General features: G+C 34.9%; 1 protein-coding gene across 6 annotated transcripts in view; it reads left to right on the top strand.

The window, feature by feature from the left end:
- Positions 1 to 20910, top strand: part of Fam135a (family with sequence similarity 135 member A) — a 106743-nt gene extending 85833 nt beyond the window's left edge. For 4 of the 6 annotated variants that reach the window (XM_045156202.1, XM_004653061.3, XM_045156200.1 and 1 more), the window contains 10 exons: positions 1679 to 1752; positions 3092 to 3246; positions 3462 to 5811; positions 7801 to 7961; positions 9251 to 9342; positions 9968 to 10065; positions 11680 to 11831; positions 13668 to 13778; positions 16845 to 16958; positions 19500 to 20910. In XM_045156202.1, coding sequence (XP_045012137.1) covers positions 1679 to 1752; positions 3092 to 3246; positions 3462 to 5811; positions 7801 to 7961; positions 9251 to 9342; positions 9968 to 10065; positions 11680 to 11831; positions 13668 to 13778; positions 16845 to 16958; positions 19500 to 19705 — 3513 coding nt within the window. In that variant the 3' untranslated portion in view covers positions 19706 to 20910. The remainder of the gene's footprint in view (positions 1 to 1678; positions 1753 to 3091; positions 3247 to 3461; positions 5812 to 7800; positions 7962 to 9250; positions 9343 to 9967; positions 10066 to 11679; positions 11832 to 13667; positions 13779 to 16844; positions 16959 to 19499) is intronic. The other 2 variants (XM_004653062.2, XM_045156203.1) reach the window with 1 other exon arrangement.
- The last annotated feature ends 404 nt before the right edge of the window (positions 20911 to 21314 follow it).

Raw genomic sequence — 21314 nt, 5'->3', positions numbered from 1 at the left:
TAGAAATCATCCAAACAAGAGCAGCTTATGGGAAAAAGAGGTTTATTTTAGCTTACAGGCTTGAGGGGAAGCTCCATGATGGCAGGGGAAAACAATGGCATGAGCAGAGGGTAGACATCACTCTCTGGCCAACATAAGGTGGACAACAGGAACAGGAGAGTGTGCCAAACACTGGTAAGGGAAAGTTGGCTATAACACCCATAGGGCCCGCCTCCAACAATACACTGCCTCCTGGAGGTGTTAATTCCCTAATCTCTATCAACTGGGACCCTAGCATTCAGAACACCTAAATTTATGGGGGACATGTGAATCAAACCACCATAAGGAAGGTGCAAATAAGGGAGTTGAGAAGAAGGATTAATGTGATTAAAGTACAGTATGTGCATTATGAAAATGTCATGATGTGAAGCCTTTTATTTGAATAGTTGACATAATATATGATTCTTCAAACTTCCTGTCCAGGGCAAACATCATTATGGACAGACTCTCCTCTTTCCTCATTAGTGACAGAAATAGGAGGCACATCAGCCTCACTTGAAAGTAGATAAAGATGCATGCTTCTCCCCAGTGCTTCATATCTGTCTCTCCCCATGGTCCTTATTTACATGCCCTTGTTAGCAGTCATTTTCATGTGCTCAGGGAAACAGTATTAGTAAGGTCGAATTTCATCTGGCCAGAATGCATGACAAGTAAATTAGATATTTAAAAACCAAAGAAGACTAAACCATAATTATGTTTCCCATTAGAATAAAACCTTCAAAGTCATATTTTTTCAACATGTGTATCATTTACTTTCTTACTACTTCAAGGGAAAGTTTCCTGGTGGCAGAGAAGGCATGGCAGGAGCACAAAGCCGACCTCACTTTGTAGCACAGGAAGTAGAGAAGAGAAGAGCAAGGAGATGGACTATAAAACCTCAAGGCTAGCCCTCATTAACTCACTTCCTAACAGCTAGCTGGGAATCAAATATTCAAATACATGAGCCTTGGGGGAAAGGGCGATTACATTCAAACCAATACAACATGTAACATAAATTTCCCTTCTCTATGCATGCCATACAGTTTTCTTTAACAGTGTTCCAGTAAGTAACAAAACTTTGCCTTCCAAATTAATAATGAAAAGGTCAAAATACAAGTATAACGGAAAAATATTCAGCTGACTTTCATATGTATTTACCAAGTACTTTCTTATATAACATAACAAAATACATGTTGTAGAAGGCACAAAGATCATCAAAACATGGTGGTTGTTCTAAAGAACATTATAGAGTAGGAAGAGGTTACAGGGATTATGATAATGCCAAAGAAAATGTAGTGAGTGCTGTCACAGCAGCCATACCAAGATGTACATATATATGCTTTCCATATATTACACATGCTGCTAGCTCTTCACAATGTCATAAGCAGGACAGATATTAAATGTAACTTGAAAATCAGTTACCTAAGGCTTCAAAGGTCAAATGCCCAAAGTCACAAGTCAGTGGGTACATATTTAAATGCCTGACCCATAGCAGAGACAAAGTTAGTCCCATAGAATTGACTTTCTTCATCTGCTGGGTACTACTGTGGAATATGGTAAATAAAACAAATGATTCCTCTCTACCTTTATGGAACAAAAATGGGATCCAAACTGTAAACTTGTGTTTCTAACTAGATATTCTGTTACTTTTATTAATTAGGTTCGCAGATTCTCTGAGGCATTCTTTTGTTTTGAACATCCAAGAGAAGCTGCCATTGCATACCAAGAACTTCAGTAAGTAACAATACCCAAAAGATGTCTGTCTCAGAATTTATTAATGACAGACTTTATGGTGTTTTAAGTGGAAGAAATTGGAAGAACTTAAAGTTCACAAATCTGTAATCAGATTGGGTTTAATTTTATGAATCACTTCATGAAGGGTCCCCTTCTTTACATGAATGGGCATGGTAGACTAGTCCTGTGCCCCCTTCATCAGATATATTTCAGCTTTGATCATCCCATATATCTCTTAGCTCAGGACTTCCACTTTGCCTTCTTGTATTGTATATTTTCCCAGAGCAGAATCTCTCACATTCACTGTTTTTTATTACAGATTATCACAGCTAGCCTGACTGATATTATCTTCTTTCATGTAAATAATTTATGGTTTAGATATCCAGAATAAATGCCTTTTATCTTTCCTGCTGAGAATATTTGGATCAGGTTTTCTTTTACTTTAAAGCATAGTTTTAAGGCATTACCTTGAACAAAAGAAGGCAACCTCAGTTGAATATTATATGACTTTATGTGCATGAAGTTCTATACCAAGTAAAGCTAAGGTAAAAAAATGTCAAAAAGGTGGTCAGGAAAATTATAAAGATGTAAGGAAACTGACTAGATGGCAGTGTTCTAGGTTGGGTATTCATTGTTAAAATCATATAGGTAAGAGTTACCTACTTCAGTACTTATACATTGTACATCCTAAAAGTGCCTATAAGTAGTAAGTGTGGGTAAGGTATATAAGGAATGCTGAGATACAGATGAATCAAGAAGGACAGGTGTTAACTGTTGAGGCTAACTGATGGTTGTATGGAGTTTTTATATTATCCTATTACTATTTATTTTGATTTCTTTGAAATTTTCCATAAGAAAAGTATTTTTCACAACTATTTTGTATTAGGAAATTATGTACTGTATTTTAAATAGCTATTATTAGTACTTGTTAATACGTACTAGTAAACTAACTTGCTGCAATGGAGCACACTTTTCACAGTGTTCTCATCAAGTAATTACTAGGCATTAGACTTGGTTTTTCTACTGTTTTCTTGTTGGAGCAAATTTAGAACCTCAGACAATAAGCATAGACACTCACCTTGAAAGAGCGTATTAGAAAATATAATAGAAATTAAATAATTGATCAATAGCTATAATTTTATTTGTCAATAATTTAATGTCAGGAAATCATCATTTTATCAGTTTTTAACCTTTCACCAAGAATCTTTTCCCAAAGGAGAGGTTCTATCTTGAAGAAAGGAGATTGAATTGAAATAGTGGGGGAAGAGAACAGGGTTTATTGAGTAGATGTGGGTATAATTATTTTTTATTACAGTCTGACTTAAGAAATATTTTTCAGTGCTCAGAGTCATCTACAGATGTGCACCGCTATCAAAAATACTTCTTTCTGCAGTTCTCTTCCACCCCTGCCTATTGAATGTAGTGAATTAGATGGAGATCTCAATTCATTGCCTATAATCTTTGAAGATAGGTATTTAGATTCAGTTATTGAAGGTAAGTGTAACTTAAAAAAATACAAAAGCTATGCATGCCAGTTTCAGCTTATTATTCTGAATATACATGAAACTATTCCCTACTATGAAATAATTTCCCTTCTAGTTTAATTGATCTTTGAGGATATTAAAAAGTTCTAGTTAGAAAAAGTAGTCTTCATCCTATAAGTTCTCATACTTGTTTTAAACCTGAATCTTTTTTTCTTTGGATAAAAGACTTAGATGGACCCTGGATGGGAATTCAGAATCTTCACATATCAGAGTCCAGTAGAATGGATAAATATGAGACTGAAGAAAGATCTGTAACAGGACTTTCTAGCCCAGAGTTGAAGGTCAGACCTGCTGGTGCCTCCAATATTTGGTATACAGAAGGTGAAAAACAGCTAACAAAATCTCTGAGAGGAAAGAATGAAGAATCACATAAATCCAAGGTTAAGGTCACTAAGCTCATGAAAACAATGAAACCAGAAAACACAAAAAAGTTAATAAAACAGAACTCTAAGGATTCTGTGGTTTTGGTAGGCTACAAATGTTTGAAAAGTACAACATCAAATGAGCTCACTAAATGCTTTGAAGGCACTCCTTCACATAGTCAGAAAGAAGGTCTGGATCCCACAGTATGTGGATATAATTTTGACCCAAAGACCTACATCAGACAGACAAGTCAAAAGGAAGCTAGCTTTTTGCCAACTAATACAGAGAGAACTGAACAAAAGTCTCCAGATACTGAAAATATACAGCCAGACCAGTTTGATCCTTTGAACTCTGGCAGCCTAAATCTTTGTGCAAATTTGTCCATTTCAGGTAAACTTGGTATCTCCCAGGATGATAGTGAAATCACACACATGGAACACAATCTTGCTTCCAGAAGTTCATCAGATGATTGCCATGACTGTCACACAGCCCCAACCTCTGGAGATAAAACAACTGAAGTAAAGTCCAGCAGTAAAGATCCTTTCAATGGAGAGAAAATAACTGTTAAAATAGGACCTTGGACAGAACTCCAACAAGCTGCAATGTCTGTGGATAATTTACTAGACAACTTTGAGTCCTTAGAATTTAGTGGTAAATCTAAATCTATAGAAATAACACTTGAGAAGGAAGCCTTACAGGAAGCAAAGTGCCATTCTAGTGGAGACTCAGTAGTTAAGTTACAAAGCAATCTCCCTGCTCCTACAAAAGAGTATCATGTTGTAGTAAGTGGAGATGCAATTAAATTACCGGATACTAATGCCACATATGCCTCATCAAGATTTTCAGATTCAGGTGTTGAAAGTGAGCCAAGTTCTTTTGCAACACATCCAAACCCTGAGATAGTCCTTGAAATTGGTCAAGGCCAAGGTCCTTATATTAACGAAAGATTATTTCCTCAGATTTTGATGAAACCTGATTATAATGTAAAATTTTCATTAGGAAGTCACTGCACTGAGAGTACCAGTGCATTCAGTGAAATACAGTCATCATTAACATCTATAAACTCACTGCCTTCTGATGATGAGCTGTCACCTGATGAAAGTGCTCAGAAGTCTACTATAATTGAATGCCATCTAAGTGATAGCAAGACTGTGTTAAATCTAGGGACAATTGATTTGCCAAAATGCGATGATGCTAAAAAGTCAAGTGTTATTTTGCAACAGCAATGTGTTGTATTTTCAGGACATTTAGATGATGCAACTTTAGCAATACATTCCTCAAATTCAAGTGATAAGGACCCTTTACAGCTTGTTTTGTCAGCTAAAGATACTTCTGGTGATATGAAGAGTAATTGTAACTCCAAGCCTTCTTTGGACACTGTATTTAAAGGATCCCAGGGTCATGATACATCTAATAACTCTGCAGGAGCAGTGATCACAGTAAATTCAAAACTGATTTGTTTAGGCACCCCTTGTGTTGTTTCAGGTTCCGTTTCCACAAATGCAGAGCTTAGTGATGATAGAACTATGGGGAGAAAAAGTAGTGAGCCGTTAAATCTCAGACAGATGGATTCAGAAGCCTCTGTAGTTGAGAGAGAAACTCACCTGGGTCCGAGTGACCCTCTTTCAGCTAGTACTGATGTGGTAAAACAAGGACTTGTGGAAAATCACTTTGGATCACAAAGCAATACACATATTTCTGACACCTGCGCTGTGAGCTACTGCAGTTCAGTTAACCCTCAGAAGGAGAGTTGTGATAAAAGAAGTCTTCAACAGGAGCAGGGCACAGAAGATGAGGAGGAAGAACAGGATCAACAAATGGTTCAAAATGGGTATTATGAGGAAGGTGATTGTTCTGTTTTGGATGGAGCAATACATGCTCACTGTACAAGCAGGGAGTTACTAGCAGAAGAGAGACTTACAAAATCTGAAAAAGTAAACAGTGAATACCTGCGGGATAGTACAAATATGCCTACTGTTTGTACTTCTGGTTGTTTGTCCTTCCCATCTGCGCCACGAGAGTCTCCTTGTAGTGTTAAGTATTCTTCTAAAAGTAAATGTGATGCCATTACAAAGCAACCAGGCAGCATCTCTCATAACTTCACATCCTCAAATTCCTGGTATGAAAACTCGCCCAAACCTCAAATCCAAGCGTAAGTAACGGAGCTCACAGTATCCTTATGTACTGCTAAACATGGAGAACATCATAGATGGTTGAATGTCTCTTTTGTTTCCAATAACATGAAGTGTGGTCTTTTGACCAGCTGTTTATTTGTTTTATTAATTTATTTGAGAGAGAGAATGGGTGCTCCATGGTCTCCAACTACTGCAAACGAACTCCAGACACATGTGCCCCCTTGTGCATGTGGCTTATGTAAGTCCTGGGGAATTGAACCAAGGTCCTTGGTAATCGAACAGAAGTCCTTTGGCTTTGCAGGCAAATGCCTTAACTCCTAAGCCATCTCTCCAGTCCCTTTACCAGGTATTTAAAATGAAGGAATGAACATAATGTGCCCTTTGATGGACAGCTTTCACATGGTCCTATTTTATAGTCTAGATATTTCTAAAACATTTAATTCACTTATTTATTTGAGAAAGGGAGGAGAAAGAGAGAGAGGCAGAGACAGTTAAGAGAGAGAATGAGCATGCCAGGCCCTCCTACCACAGCAAATGAACTCCAGATACAGGTGCCACCTTGTGCATCTGGCTTTACGTGGGTACTGGGGAGTCAAACCTGGGTCCTTTTGGCTTTGCCAACAAGCAACTGTTAAGCCACCTCTCCAGCCCAGTCTAGACATTTCTGGTACATGTTTTCCACTGGGGATTTTATGTTAGAAATATGTGATAATTGAGCCTAAAACCCTATTTTTATTAGAACCTCATTTCTTTCCCAAAAATTCTAGAAAAGAGATACTAGTATCCAGAGTAATGTAAGAAATAAGAACAGTATTAGAGAAATGAATAACATGTTTATAGAAACTTCTACCTACCAGACCCTGATTGCTTCAGTAAATCAGCTATTTCCAGTCCTATGATTTCATAAACTAATAATAGATGTATTAGCATGCACAGATGCTTTAAATGCTACGTTGTCTCAACCCAGGCCACATCATAATCTGTAGTAAAGGTGTCTGGGCATGTGTACAGTAGTAGATTTTTTTTTTAAGTTAACAGATTATTTAGATATAGCTAGAGAGAGAATTGTAGTGACAGTAATTGATTTGAAAACTGATATAAGAGGCCAAAGAATGTACCATCTGATGGGTGCTTCCCAGTATCTTCTGAGTCATCTGAAAGCAAACATCTATATGTCTTTACCCAGTGTGTACCAATGCAGCATACTAGTAATTCATGAACCTCTTTCAGTTAGGCTACATCATCACATGATAATAGTAATTTTATGTTCACAATCTCCAGCTTTAATTGGTCCATCATTCCAGATAAGTATCTACCACCAGTTATAGTTGTATATCACTTTTTTTTTTTTTTTTTTTTTGGTTTTTCAAAGTAGGGTCTCACTGTAAGTCAGGCTGATCTGGAATTCACTATGTATTCTCAGGGTGGCCTTGAACTCATGGCAATCCTCTACCTCTGCCTCCCAAGTGCTGGGATTAAAGGCGTATGCCACTATGCCTGGCCTGTTGTATACCACTCTTGATTCTGCTCTTTATTGGTATTTTTAGAGAAAAATACAAAAAACAATCTGTTGAGTACTATTCTTGCCATTATACTTTATAGAATAACTCCTTTTCTTCCATTTCTCTAAAGTTATATTTGGTAAATATAAAGGTAAATTTGATTACATTCTAGATACCAGACTATCACTTTTCTATTATTTGTTAGAGGCCAACTGTTGCATGTATGTAATAATTTTACACAAGGCATAACCACTTCTAATATTTTCTTAGTAGAGTTCAGATTTAAAAGAATATTTTTAAATGATGTCAGACTTAAAGTGTGTTATCATGTATACTAAAAGAAGCAAAGAGGATTGTCATTTGAATTTAAATCATTCAAGTGATTCCATATGTTTTCATGATTTAAAGCCAAATATTGGTGGTTCTTTAAATTCAGAAGCGTTGGCTTTAAAATATGAGTGTGATCCTTAGTAAAAAAAAACCTTTCATGTTATTTTAATTCAGCTTCCTTCATGCAAAAGATGAATTGAAGCAACTTAAGCTCCCTGGGTTCATGTACAGTGATGTTCCTCTGCTGGCATCCTCAGTACCTTACTTTAGTATGGAAGAGGAGGATGGTTCTGAAGATGGGGTGCATCTCATTGTCTGTGTACATGGTTTGGATGGTACGTGTAGTGTATTATTGTAACCCATAGCAACTCAGTATCATTTCCTAATAAGTCTCACTTGGTTTTCTTTCCAAATCTTTGTACTTAAACAACACGTACTTATTTAGATTAATTTAATATTAAATACATTCTGAAGCATAAATATGCTTAATTTTATTAAGTGTAATATTAGATTTCCTTTGTAAATAAATTTTCCATGAAATTGACACTTGTGTGCAAACACCTTGTTCAGTTTCTTTTCTGACTTGTCCCTCACTGGTTTTTTCAGCTGTCTCCTCTTAGCAATCATTTTATCTCCCTTTTGAGTCTTCTTAGTTATTTTTACCTAGTTTCCTTTACACCTCATAGGCTAGAAAAACCATTACTCCTAGGAATTAAGGTTTATGATTAAAGTATACACAAAATTATAAATGCCTGGTTTTTGTGCTGTGACATTATGACAACTACCTTGGTTATTTGGTAGGTTTTTTCTGAATTTTATTGACTATAAAAATACTTAAAGACCTTTGCTATTTAATTTATCTACCTAAAAATAGTTCTTGATACAGTAGAATCTCTTGAAGATTCTTTGCAATTTTCAGAATATACATTATCCCATGTTACATTGTTCTGTTGTTTCAGAGCAATAGATAAAAGATGGCATGCCCCTCATTCATAAATGTTACCTGACCTTGTAACCAATCGAGTCACAGAATCTTGACGACTCAGAAAGTCAGTAGACAATGCTGATATAAATATACCTAATAACACTTTAGCATATATGTGTGTGCATGATATTTCAGCAATTGATAATGGCACATCTATGTTGCTAGTGAAACAGAGTCAAATGAAAATCGACTAGTTTTTAAGATGTTTTAATCTTTATAATTTCTGTTTTGAATATCTATAATTATGCTTATTATATATACTTTGAGTTAATTATTAAATGGACCTGGCTACCAACAGAAAGTTAACAGACTGAATGTTGGTTGGTTCAATTGTCACCAAAGCACTGGTGGTAAGAACTCAGTCATTTACAGCTACTGTGGCCAGTTAGTCACCAAAGTAAGGGAAAGCAGTGGTTGGACCAAAATGAAAACTAAAACCAAGAAATAAACTGTTGAAAAAACATAGGCTGCCTTGTGGAAATCAACTTTGACATAAAGTGAAGACCTCTTTATATATCATATCGTCTATCAACAGATGACATAAAACGTGAGCTTTCTGCTTCTAAAACCTGTACAAATGTGTAATGGTATACCTGGTGCCTTTTTTCCTCATCTCATCTTTTAAACATCATTTTCTAGGTAACAGTGCAGATCTTCGGCTAGTAAAAACATATATCGAACTCGGACTGCCTGGGGGAAGAATTGATTTTCTTATGTCTGAGAGAAATCAGGTACAATGAATGTAGTGTTTTCAGTATCAGCAAACATGTTTGTGTCAGTTTCTAAGTATTTGCTTGCTACAAGATGCTTGTGCTAGAAATAATCTGGCTTTTATAAAATTTAACATAGATGCATATCTAAAGGAAATATGATTTGCATTTTGACTTACAAGTTCTACACATATGAAAGAAATATTTTTAGAGTTTCATATTTCTATACAAATAGTTCATTAGGCCATTACAAGTATACTTTTGTTTAATATTAGTAGTGAACTAAGGAAAAACACTAAGTGGAGTATTTTTAAGGATATACTAACCTCTTTCTGTAGAAATTTAATTGTTTTTGTTCATTTTTTTAATTGAGATCTGTAATTATATGAACATATAGTAATTTGACCATGGTCTCATCCCTTTATCCCTTTTTGGCCCCTCTTCCCCAACCCCTACTCCTTGAGGTCCCTCCCCTTTCAAGGTAATCCTTTGTTCATTCTAATATAGTAAATGAACCAGTCACTAACTTGTCTAAAAAGTTGAATTTACTATATTGGCAACACCTAAATTAGAACTAATGTTTATGTTCAGTTTTCTGGTGGTAGTACATATTTAATAGATAACACATTGTTTTGCTTTCATTTAGAATGATACTTTTGCTGATTTTGATAGCATGACTGATCGCCTTTTGGATGAGATCATACAGTATATTCAGATATACAGTTTAACAGTCTCAAAAATAAGGTAATTTCTGTAACTTTTTTTATATTTCTGTGACTTGTAGAAAAATGAAAAAATATGTAGTAGTGTTATTCCAATTGGAAATATAGGAAACCACAACTCACTAGAGAAAATTAAAAAAAAAAAAAAAAAAGATCTGCAGAAAAAAACTCTCTACTGTGCTTTTACTGTATGAAATGTCCAGAATAAGCAAAGCTCCTGAGATATAGTGGTCAAACATATTCTCCCTGTACCTTGAAAACTGCCCAGTTTACCACGTAAAATAACTTGAAGAGTCTGAAGCTTCCCATTAGACAGAATTGATACATGTTTGAGGATTTGATGATTACATTGTATACATGTTTTGAATCACCTCATTGTACCCATGGATGTATATATAAATATTATGCATTAGCTAAAATATTTTAATTATTTTTTCATAAACTCTACCTTTTTAAATTTTACTTATTTACATGTGTGGAACAGAGAGAGAGGCAGAGACAGACACAGAGTGAGTGCCTATGGGCACACTAGGGCCTCCAGCCATTGCAAATGAACTCCACACACATGTGCTACTTAGTGCATCTGGCTTTGCCTGGATATGGGTCCTTAGGCTTTGCCGGTGAGCACCTTAACCACTGAGCCATCTCTCCAGCCCAACTCTCCTTTTTAAGAGTAGACTAGGGCTTAAGAACAGGTAGATAATTTCTCTTAGTCGTCGTCTTCTTGATAGATACAATTTCACTATTTTATTTGTTACCATGGCTTAAGTAAATAATTTGGATGTGGTTTCAGGAGGCAAATTTATAGCCTACTTGTTTTTACTTTTAAATGTGTTTAACCAGGCTGGCACATGCCTTCAATCCCAGCACTCAGAAAACAGAGATATGAAGATCACTGTGAGTTTGAGGCCACCCTGAGACTATAGTGAAATCCAGGTCAGCCTAGGCTAGAGTGAAACTACCTTGAAAGAAAAAATGCATTTGTTTCTGTGTAGTTACTAATTATGATAGGTAAAATTTTGTTGTTAAATATATTATTTCTGTAAAAAAATTCAATTATAGGGATCTATAATCTGTTTTTCTCTTTAAAATAAAAGTTACAGTTTTGAAGTATTAAACTATAGTTGCATTGCATTTTTTTTGTTTGTTTTTTGAGGTAGGGTCTCTCTCTGGTTCAGGCTGACCTGGAATTAACTATGTGGTCTCAGGGTGGCCTTGAATTCACAGCGCTCCTCCTACCACTGCCTCCCAAATGCTGGGATTAAAGGTGTACACCACCACGCCTAGTGTATTTTTTAGCTATTATTTATTTGCAAGTAAAACAAAACAGGCACACCAGAGCCTCTTGCTATTACAAACAAACTCTACATGTGTCACCTTATTTATATGACTTTATATTGGAAAATCGAACCCAAGCCATCAGGTTTTTCCTGCAAGTGCCTTTAATTGCTGAGCCATCTTTCCAGCCCTTAAAGTGTAATTTTAAAGCAAAATTTTTAATTCTTAATATTTCAGAGTAATCTATATATAATGTATTAGGGTTTTTTTTTTTTCTTAAGATTTGGGGTAGTGTTTGTTTTTGCTTTTATAACCAGTACTCTAAGGTAAATGGGTTTTCTCTCCTTCTCTCTTAAAGCTTTATTGGACATTCATTGGGCAATTTAATAATACGTTCAGTGCTTACAAGACCAAGGTTTAAATATTACCTCAGCAAGCTTCATACGTTTCTTTCTCTCTCTGGACCTCACCTTGGTACACTCTATAATAGCAGTGCTCTCGTCAATACAGGTAAAAAGTATTATTGTTCTGTTTAAGAAATAACGGCATGGGCAAGCAATTTAAAACCATTTTTAGTATTTTCTGGCATTTACTTTAGAGCCAACTTGTCACGTACTTGGAATTGCATGAAGTAGAACATATAGCTACTTTTCTATTTGTAAAGAACAAATGAATAGATTTAAATCATTTCAGAAAATGAGTAGTCTCATTGAGATGGGTTTGTAAAGGCTAAAGAACATTTTTTCATTAAATTCTTTTTTTATCAAATTTTAATCATACAAATAAGCTCTCCTGGACATTCTGTTAGTTGAACAGACATTTAATATATTATAATTATAAAATATTTTGCTGAGAATGATTAACTCACTGATTTTAATTCAAGTTTTCAAAAGAAATTAAGAGTTGATCCTCTAATTTTGATTAATGTGAAATATATGACTAGGATATGTCAGGCACTTAATTTGACTGTTGATGAACTTGATTTTTTCCCTTAGGCTTTTTTTTTTTAAAGTAGTTTATTCACATTCCCACTGTGAGAATAATAAAGATTTTGTTGTTTCTTTTTATTAGTGCCTGAAACTCTTTTATTTCTGTTTTTTTATACCTCCTTTCATTGAAAAATCATAACAACTCCTTGTTCCTATTTCCCACCAGTGATTTTTAAAGCCAATTCTATATTCGTAATTTCACAAAGAGATTATGAAGATGGGCATGGTAGTACATGCCTGGAATCCCAGCACTCAGAAGTCTGAAACAGGAGGATCAAGAATTCGAGGTCAATATAGGTTTTAAAACCTTGTATCAAAACAAAACAACAATATGAGAGAGAATCCACATGAATACGGATATAGTACTTTGAATTTCATTCTTTCTTCATTATACTTTTTCCCAGTCCTACTTACGTCTATCAAACTTAATCAGTTGGAACATATTTTCCCTCTTTTCTTCCTGTGGCCCTGTATAATACAAGAAGCAATAAAGGTAGAAATGCATATACCACAGCCTTGAAATGATTTGAGAATTCATTTAATTTCTATTGTGAAGATTTCTTAAGTGAAGATTCAGTTAAGTTTGGATTGATGGTAATATTAACTGTTTTTAGAAAACTTTTTAGAAAAAATTAAATAATTGTCCATTCCAAGAGTTATTTTAATTAGTTTACTCTAACTTAACTGTAATCATCTATAGACTGAAAATTCATTGCATAGGCATTTAGATTTACTGTGGTTAAAGTTTTTTCCCCTTTGCTTCTTTATAATTTAAAATAATATTAACACTATTAAATGCATTGTTCCCCAGTTCATTTTTTTGTATGTTATTGTGTATTTCATTACTGGATAGAAATAGCAAATCTTCTGTCACCACCAGTAACCTATAGCTAAACTATGCATGTAGAAATGCTTATATTTGTTATCAGAAAGTGGGAAATATTGGCAGTTGCTATAGATCTTCACTGCTAAACATGCTCACTTTGCTAAGTTCTAACTCAAAAGTTGGTTTGTTGTTGTTGTTGTTTTGTTTTGCTTTGCTTTTCAAGGTTTGGTGTTGCTGTAGCACAGACAGACAATTCACTATGTAGTCTCATGATGGCCTTGAACTCAAGGCAATTCTCTGACCTCTACCTCCCAAGTGCTGGGATTAAAGGCATGTACCACCACACCCTGCTCTCAAAAGTTGGTTTTTTTTTAATAAAAATAAGGAAGTGAAAATATTTTGCAGATTAATTTTACCAACAAAATGTTAATTTGGAAGATGTTATTTTTGAAGTATATATTAAAATTAATAACCTTGGCATATGTTACAGTGTCTTTCATTTATACTCACATATCATGTGTAACTCTCTAGGTCTCTGGTTTATGCAAAAATGGAAAAAATCAGGATCTCTTTTGCAACTGACATGTCGAGATCATTCAGACCCTCGCCAGACATTTTTATATAAGCTTAGTAATAAAGCAGGTAAGCATATAGCAACATCTTGGAAAACATGCACTGAGCAAAGAAATTCTCAGCATGCCTTCTGGTGACTAAAAGGTACCATCCTACTCTAATTTGGTAATGGGATGTCAGAATCTAAGACTAAGCCATTGTTAGAGCTGTAGACATTTATTTTTTCACATGAATTTTTGTACAAATTATACAGCAATTGAAGTTATCCTAAAAATTGTAGTGTTTTTAATTCAAGTTACATGTAATGTGTTTATGTGTAGACATGTGATTATTATCTCTTGCCATTGCAAATGAATGCCCATCCAGCTATATATGGATACCTGGGGAATTGAATCCTGACCAGCAGGCTTTGCAAGCAAGTGCCTTATCCATAGGCTATCTCCCCAGCCCCAAGTCTTTGTTGTTTATGAGGGTGGCCGCTGAATATAACTCTATTGTGTGAATGTACCACAACTTTATTAACCATTCCCCTGTTGAGGGACATCTAGGCTGGTTCCATTTCCTAGCTATTGTGAATAGAACAGCAGTAAACATGGTTGTGCAAGTATCTCTAAGGTAGTGAGAAGAGTCATTAGGATATATGCCTAGGAGTACTGTAGCTGGATCATATGGTAAATCTATTTTTAGCTGTCTCAAGAACGTAGAAGGGTTCCCCTTTTACCGCATCCTCGTCAACATTTATTGTCATTTGATTTCTTGATGGTAGCCATTCAGACAGGAGAGAGGTAGAATCGCAATGTAGTTTCAATTTGCATTTCCCTGATGGGTAAGAATGTAAAATACTGTTTTAGATGTTTATATGCCATCTGTATTTCTTCCAGTGAGAACTCTATATTTAATTCCATAGCCCATTTTTTAATTTTGTTTGATTTCTTATTGTTCTGTTTTTTTACTTCTTTGTATATTCTGGATATTAATCCTCTGTCAGATGTATAGCTGGCAAAGATTTTCTCCTATTCTGTAGGTTGTCTCTTTGTTCTCTTCACAGTGTCCTTTGCTGTACAAAAGCTTTGTAATTTCATGAGATCCCAGTGGTTGATTGGTGGTTTTATTTTCTGACTATATTCAGAAAGTCATTACCTATGCCAGTATGTTGAAGGGTTTCCCCTACCTTTTCCTCTAGCAATTTCAGAGTTTCAGGTCTGATATTAAGGTCCCTGATCCACTTGGATTTGATTCTTGTACATGGAGAAAGACAAGGATCTGTTTTTATCCTTGTACATATAGATATCCAGTTTTCCCAGCACCACTTGTTGAAGAGGCTGTTTTTACTCCAGTGAATATTTTTGGCATTTTGCCTAGATTAATATCTGGGTCCTCTGTTCTGTTCCACTGATCTACATGTCTGTCTTTGTGCCAATACCATGCTGTTTTATTACTATGGCTTTGTAATATAGCTTAAAATCAGGTATGGTGATATCAGCAGCCTTATTTTTGATTCTCAAAATTGTTTTGGCTATTTGAGGTTTTTTGTTTTTGGGGGGTTTTTTGTGTGTGTGTGCTTCCAAATGAATTTTAGGATTTTTTTTTTCTATTTCTGTGAAGAATGTCATTGGAATTTTAATGGGGATTACATTAATGTGTAGATTACTTTTTGAAAGATTGATTATTTTCACAATATTGATTCTTCCAATCCAAGAACATGGAATGTCTTTTCATTTCCTTCTGTCTTCTGCTCAAAAAGTAGCCAAATAAAAACCTCTTTGTGGTCTGGAGAGGTGCCTCAGCAACTAAAGGCAAAGCCCGACAATGCTAGTTTGATTTCCCAGTACCCACATAAAGCCATATGCACTAAGTGGCACGTGCATCTGGAACTTGTTTGCAGTGGCAGGAAACTCTGGCATGCCTGTACTCACTCTCTCTGCCTGCCTCTTTCTCTCTTTCTCAAAAAAGAAGTTAAATTAAATAGAACCTCTTTGCTGCTGAGCATCTCTTCTCCAGCTGTTGAATTCTGACAATAAATATAACTTAAAAACATCTCCTTCTGTATTACTGTGACGCAAGGTTAATTTTTTTCCTCCAGAAGATTACAGAGCTAGTTTATAGTGGGTATGCTTAATTTATAATAACATTTATATTTTGCTTCAGAAAATAGGAAAGAATCAGCAAAACTAATATTATTTCCAAAAGTAAATTCTTCCAAATAATGTTTAAACTAAATGAGTAAAACAAAAACAATTTAATATTGTTTAACATGTGCCAATTAAAGAATGCATACAAACTTTCCCATTCTCAGTGTTATTGACATTCTTACTGGATAGCTTTTAGTTTTAAGATTTATGTGCATCAGAAAGAGGCCTCGCAACTACCCTAGCCTACAATAACACACACATCTTCACTCCCAGTTGTGACAAACAAAAATGTCTTGAGATAATAACAAATGTCTCTTTAGATGCAAAATCACCAGTTTACAACCAGTATTTTAGCCATTTCTAAAGAGTAAACACAAAATGACTCAAAGTGAAATGCTTTAAAACATCAGATTTTCAGCAAAACAAAAGCTATGAGTAGCCAGAAGTGAAGAAGGCTATTAAGGTTTACATAGAAAATACAGTTCAGGGAATCACTGAAGACTAACTTGAGTCATTTGCTTGCCAATCATGTAAAGTAATTTGTTTTTTGCATATTTGAACTGAGCTACTTTGAGTCTGACCCAAGAGATAAGTATCACAGGAAAGGTCAACATTCAGTGATTATAGAGTGGTTCATTTGTTTTTAATGGAAGAATTGCTTTGTGAGTATTCCTGAGTATTAAGAATACATTTTAAAAGGTTAGAATACTGTCATGCACTTCCTATAGAACCATAATTCACCATGTCTAATTTCTCAACTGATTCACACTGCCATGTCAGTCCTTGCTCTGACTCAATACAGCACATCTCTCTCCTGCACACACAAAGACTACATCCACTGACACTGGATTTTTCTGAAGAATACATAAACACTTAAAGATGCCTAAGGTATTTGGAAATTTATAACATTAGTACTACTGAGGAATTTAAACTTTTTAATATGATACTTAGGTTTTAAATCTGATGAAATTTTGCATTATAATTCATTATTTTCTACTATTAGGCCTTCATTATTTCAAGAATGTTGTACTGGTTGGATCTCTACAGGATCGCTATGTTCCTTACCATTCTGCCCGCATTGAGATGTGTAAAACAGCTCTGAAGGACAAACAGTCAGGTAATGAAGTCAGCTTAAAAGTATTTTTAAGAGCTTTATCTGCAAATGAACTTTTTTCCAAATTTTTTATCTGGTCACTTCTTTCACCTTTCTCGTACTACTTTTTCTCTCTGCTATAACAGATATTCTTCCACTGTTCTTTTCTCCTCTTTCTTTCTCACCATGTGGGCTGTCTTCACTGGTGCTATAGTTCTTTTACCCAGTTGCGGATGGTTCTCCATTCTGGTGTCAGAGTAATCTGCACTTTGGTTTTCTCTCCTTGACCAGTCATGCTGATTATGGGAGTGGCCATGCCATACAATTTGCAGTGTGTCACTTTGGGCAGGATGGTGACAAGGACTGCCCTATACTGTGATGTCAAGTGGTCATTGTTTCTTTCGCTACTTATTTCTTAAAGAAGAAATTTAAGTCATGGCTGTTGGAGCTTCAAGGCAACTTAACTCTTGTTTGCCCATGTTGTAACTAAAACGGACACACTAAGTGGATTATCCAAATTCATTTTTGATAAGAGCAAAAATTTGGGTCTCCTACCTCCTAGTACTGTCTACTTCTTTTCTTTTCCTTTCCTTTATTTTCTGTTTTTTAATGAGAGAGAATTGGCAAGCCAGGGCCTCCAGCCACTGCAATTGAACTCTTAATGCATGTGCCACCTTGTGCACATGCACAACCTTGTGCATGTATCACCTTGTGCATCTAACTTATGTGGGATCTGGGGAGATGAACATGGGTCCTTAGGCTTCACAGGCAGGCACCTTAACAGCTAAGCCATCTCTCCAGCCCTTTTCTTTTTTTCTTTCTTTCTTTTCTTCCCCAACTCTTGATCCTATGGTTTTTCCACACTATGACAGTGAACTACTCCTTAAGATAAGAATGCTGCACGCATTTCCATTAGCAAGACCTGCCATGGTACCTGGCACCTTATAGGTACTCCAGTCACTTAACATAGGTATTTGATGTGTACTTGTAACGTTAGGGAAGAATTAAGATGGTTCATCTGTGTGAGTAGCTAAAACTAGGTTAATATTCTTTGTTTTAACAGTGAGATTGTGTGCTACCAGAGTAGTGAGTACCTACTAAAGAAGTGCCTTCCTATTTAAACATATTTTAGAAATAGCATGGAGCCAGAAATCCACACAGTGAAAACTAAAAGGAAAGGTGGGAGTAAAAAGTGTTCTTTTTGTTGAACTTACATAATACTGATCTTTATTCAAATGCCTCTCTCTTTCATTTTACTTTGGATGCTCTTCACTTGTCAGTTCCTCAGGCTTGCATCCTGCTTCTCTGAAATCTAAAATCTCTGAAACTCCCCAGTTCCATGAAGTGGTATTTACTAGTCTATTAATGATAAGTAGTATGCAAGCATTATGAACAATGTTTAGCATCTTATGGTGGCTTGTACACTTAAACATATACATCTAATCTTTTGCTTAGCATGCCTTATTGAATCCATTCTAAGAATTCACCAAAAATAGAGGGGAGCACAACTGAATTAATAGCAGATAGCAAAATCAACATATTCTTCAGATTTTTGGTTAGCATATAAAGAAATATATCTCATTTCATCATTTTCATGCACATATATACTGACACTTGGTTTCTACTGCTCTTTAGTATCCTTTCTCTGCCCTTCTCTTTTCTGGCTCCCATTTCCCCTCCCTCCACCCACTTTGATGGCACATATAGTCTAGTACCCTCTCTTGTTCCCCTCTTGGTATATACACTATAGAATTTTACTCTAATGTAAAAAATGAAATCATGACATTAGCAGGTAAAGATGTGGAAGTAAAGATTGTGTTAAACTACTAAAATGTTACCTGTTTTTAAGTACATACTGCAAATTATAAGGTATTTTATTTTGCTTTCTCAAAATATTTTCCGTGAGTAGCTTATTTTCATAACAATTTAGCAAATTAGAAATGACTTTTTTTAAATTATTTATTTACTTTCAAGCAGAAAGAGACAGACAGGCAGAGAGAGACAGTGGGCATGCCATGGTCTCTAGCTACTGCAAACATGAACTCCAGATGTATGTGCCACTTTCTGCATCTGGCTTTATGATGGAACTGGGGAATAGAACCTGAGTCCCTAGGCTTTGCTGAGCCATCTCTTCAGCCCTAAGTGACTTAATTTTAAAGGAAACTGCTTTGTTGTATGTACTGCTTTGACTTAAAAATATCAGAAGTATGCCAGGTGTGATAGAGCATGCCTTTAATCCCAGCACTTGGGATGCAGAGGTAGAAGGATCACCATGAGTTCAAGGCCACTCTGAGACTAAATAGTGAATTCCAGGTCAGCCTGGGCTAGAGTGAGACCGTGCCTCAAAAGAACAGGTGGTTAATAGATGACAAATAGTATATCATAAATTTGCTTTTACTTGGCTGGATAAGTAATGTGATTTCTTACATTTTCTATAAAATCTCAAAATAATAGCTGAAGAAAAATACCTGAAGATATAAAAACAATGTAAGTAAATTTTATAAAGTACATAAAAGTTGATATAGAATTTTTTGTGTGAAAGTTTTCTTTCTATTTGTTCTATAGGACAGATCTATTCAGAAATGATCCACAACTTGCTTCGCCCAGTTCTGCAGAACAAAGGCTGTAATTTGTTTCGCTACAATGTCATCAACGCATTGCCCAATACAGCTGACTCACTCATTGGGCGAGCTGCACACATAGCTGTCCTTGACTCAGAAATATTTTTAGAGAAGTTCTTTCTGGTTGCTGCCCTCAAGTATTTCCAGTAGGACAAACAATTACCTCATTCAACAGTGATTTAAAATGTATTATACATAAATGTACATGTGATAAGTTCTAAGAAATATTTATACCTTTTTATATGGAAGATAATTTATATCATCCATGTGTAGAGCCTTTTAAACATCAACTTTACTTTCTAGGTAATGTGGCTGTGCAATATTTTTTTAATTTTATCTTTTTACTTTTCTATTACTTTTTCATATATTTTGCTACCTAAGTATTTCAGTGAAACTTCAAGACCATATGTATGTCTGATCACTTATTATTGGCTTTCCACAATTTTGGCTTTTCACAATCCTTATATCAGACTGCGGTTATTGCTAGAATAGCGTGGGATTTAAATTTTTCTAGTTTGGGGCTTTTGTTTAATTCTCTATAAATTTTACTTTGAACAGTTTACTGTGTTTTAACTGGAAGTGAAATAATGGCTGCTAAAACATAATTTTGAAATCAACTTCTTTACTCCTAAAATTTTCCTTATCATATGATTATACCAGGTAGTTCATACATGACAATGTTATAAATGTTTTCTATAAAATCATTACTGTTGCTATTAAACACATGTCATACACATTAAAATATATTTTCTATCAGTTCAACATTATTTCTCATATTGACTTTTATTACTGGAACTTTTCTTGTTCATATTAGCAGCTTATAAAGATTTTTGAATGCCCTCTGCCTTGACTTGGTTGGAATTTTGCTAAATTTGGTAAAGTTGCTTGAACTTTCTGACTACATTTCTTTAACTTTTTTCATGGACTTCCTTATATGTACATAATTAAATGGTGAAATTTATGAAATACTTTTGTGAATTTAGAGAATTTTTAAATACTATTAAAATTTATTGATATAAAGAGACATGTAAATAAAAGAATTCAGTTTAAAATGGAAAAAATACTTTACATGTTTGGTGACACAGATGCAAATGTTTTTGATATATGGAGATGATGATAAGTCTTTTGACTTTCCTAAAGGTGCTGAATAGCATTAACTTCACTATTTTCCTTTCCTTTACTTGTGAAAATAATAATGCACTAAGAATGGATGGAAGGTCTGTTTGCATTCACCAGTTGTAATGAGAAGAAGGTTTTTGTAAGTCTGTACTGTATAATTGGTGCATGTTTATTTTTAGCATTGTGATTATTGCCTCTGGTGTTAATAAATGAGCAAATGCTTACCTGGAGGAATAGCTAAAATATTTGTAATCCTTTACTTATTTTTAGATGACTAGAGATAACAGCAGTTCACTATATAACAGTATTTCAATCAACAATACACCATTATATAACAGTAATGTATCATCTAGCCTAGATGTGTAGTAGGCTGAGGATAATACTATCTACGTTTATAAAAATACACTTTGATATTTGCACAGTGCCCAAATCTCTTCTCAGAATGTACAGGAGTGATGAATGACTGCATATGCTTTCATTTATAATTATATTACCACATTTTTATATATACTTTTCACCTTCATCTACATTGGTTCTCAATTTGAAACTTCATAGATCTTCTAGATTAATATGTTCTAAGCTTAGCAAAGGACTCATTAATAATCATATAAATACTAATTAAAGGAAAATTGCTCTTGGA

The sequence above is a fragment of the Jaculus jaculus genome, chromosome 8, assembly GCF_020740685.1.
Source record: "Jaculus jaculus isolate mJacJac1 chromosome 8, mJacJac1.mat.Y.cur, whole genome shotgun sequence".
NCBI classification, from domain to species: Eukaryota; Metazoa; Chordata; class Mammalia; order Rodentia; family Dipodidae; genus Jaculus; species Jaculus jaculus.
This window is presented reverse-complemented; position numbering and strand designations above follow the sequence as displayed.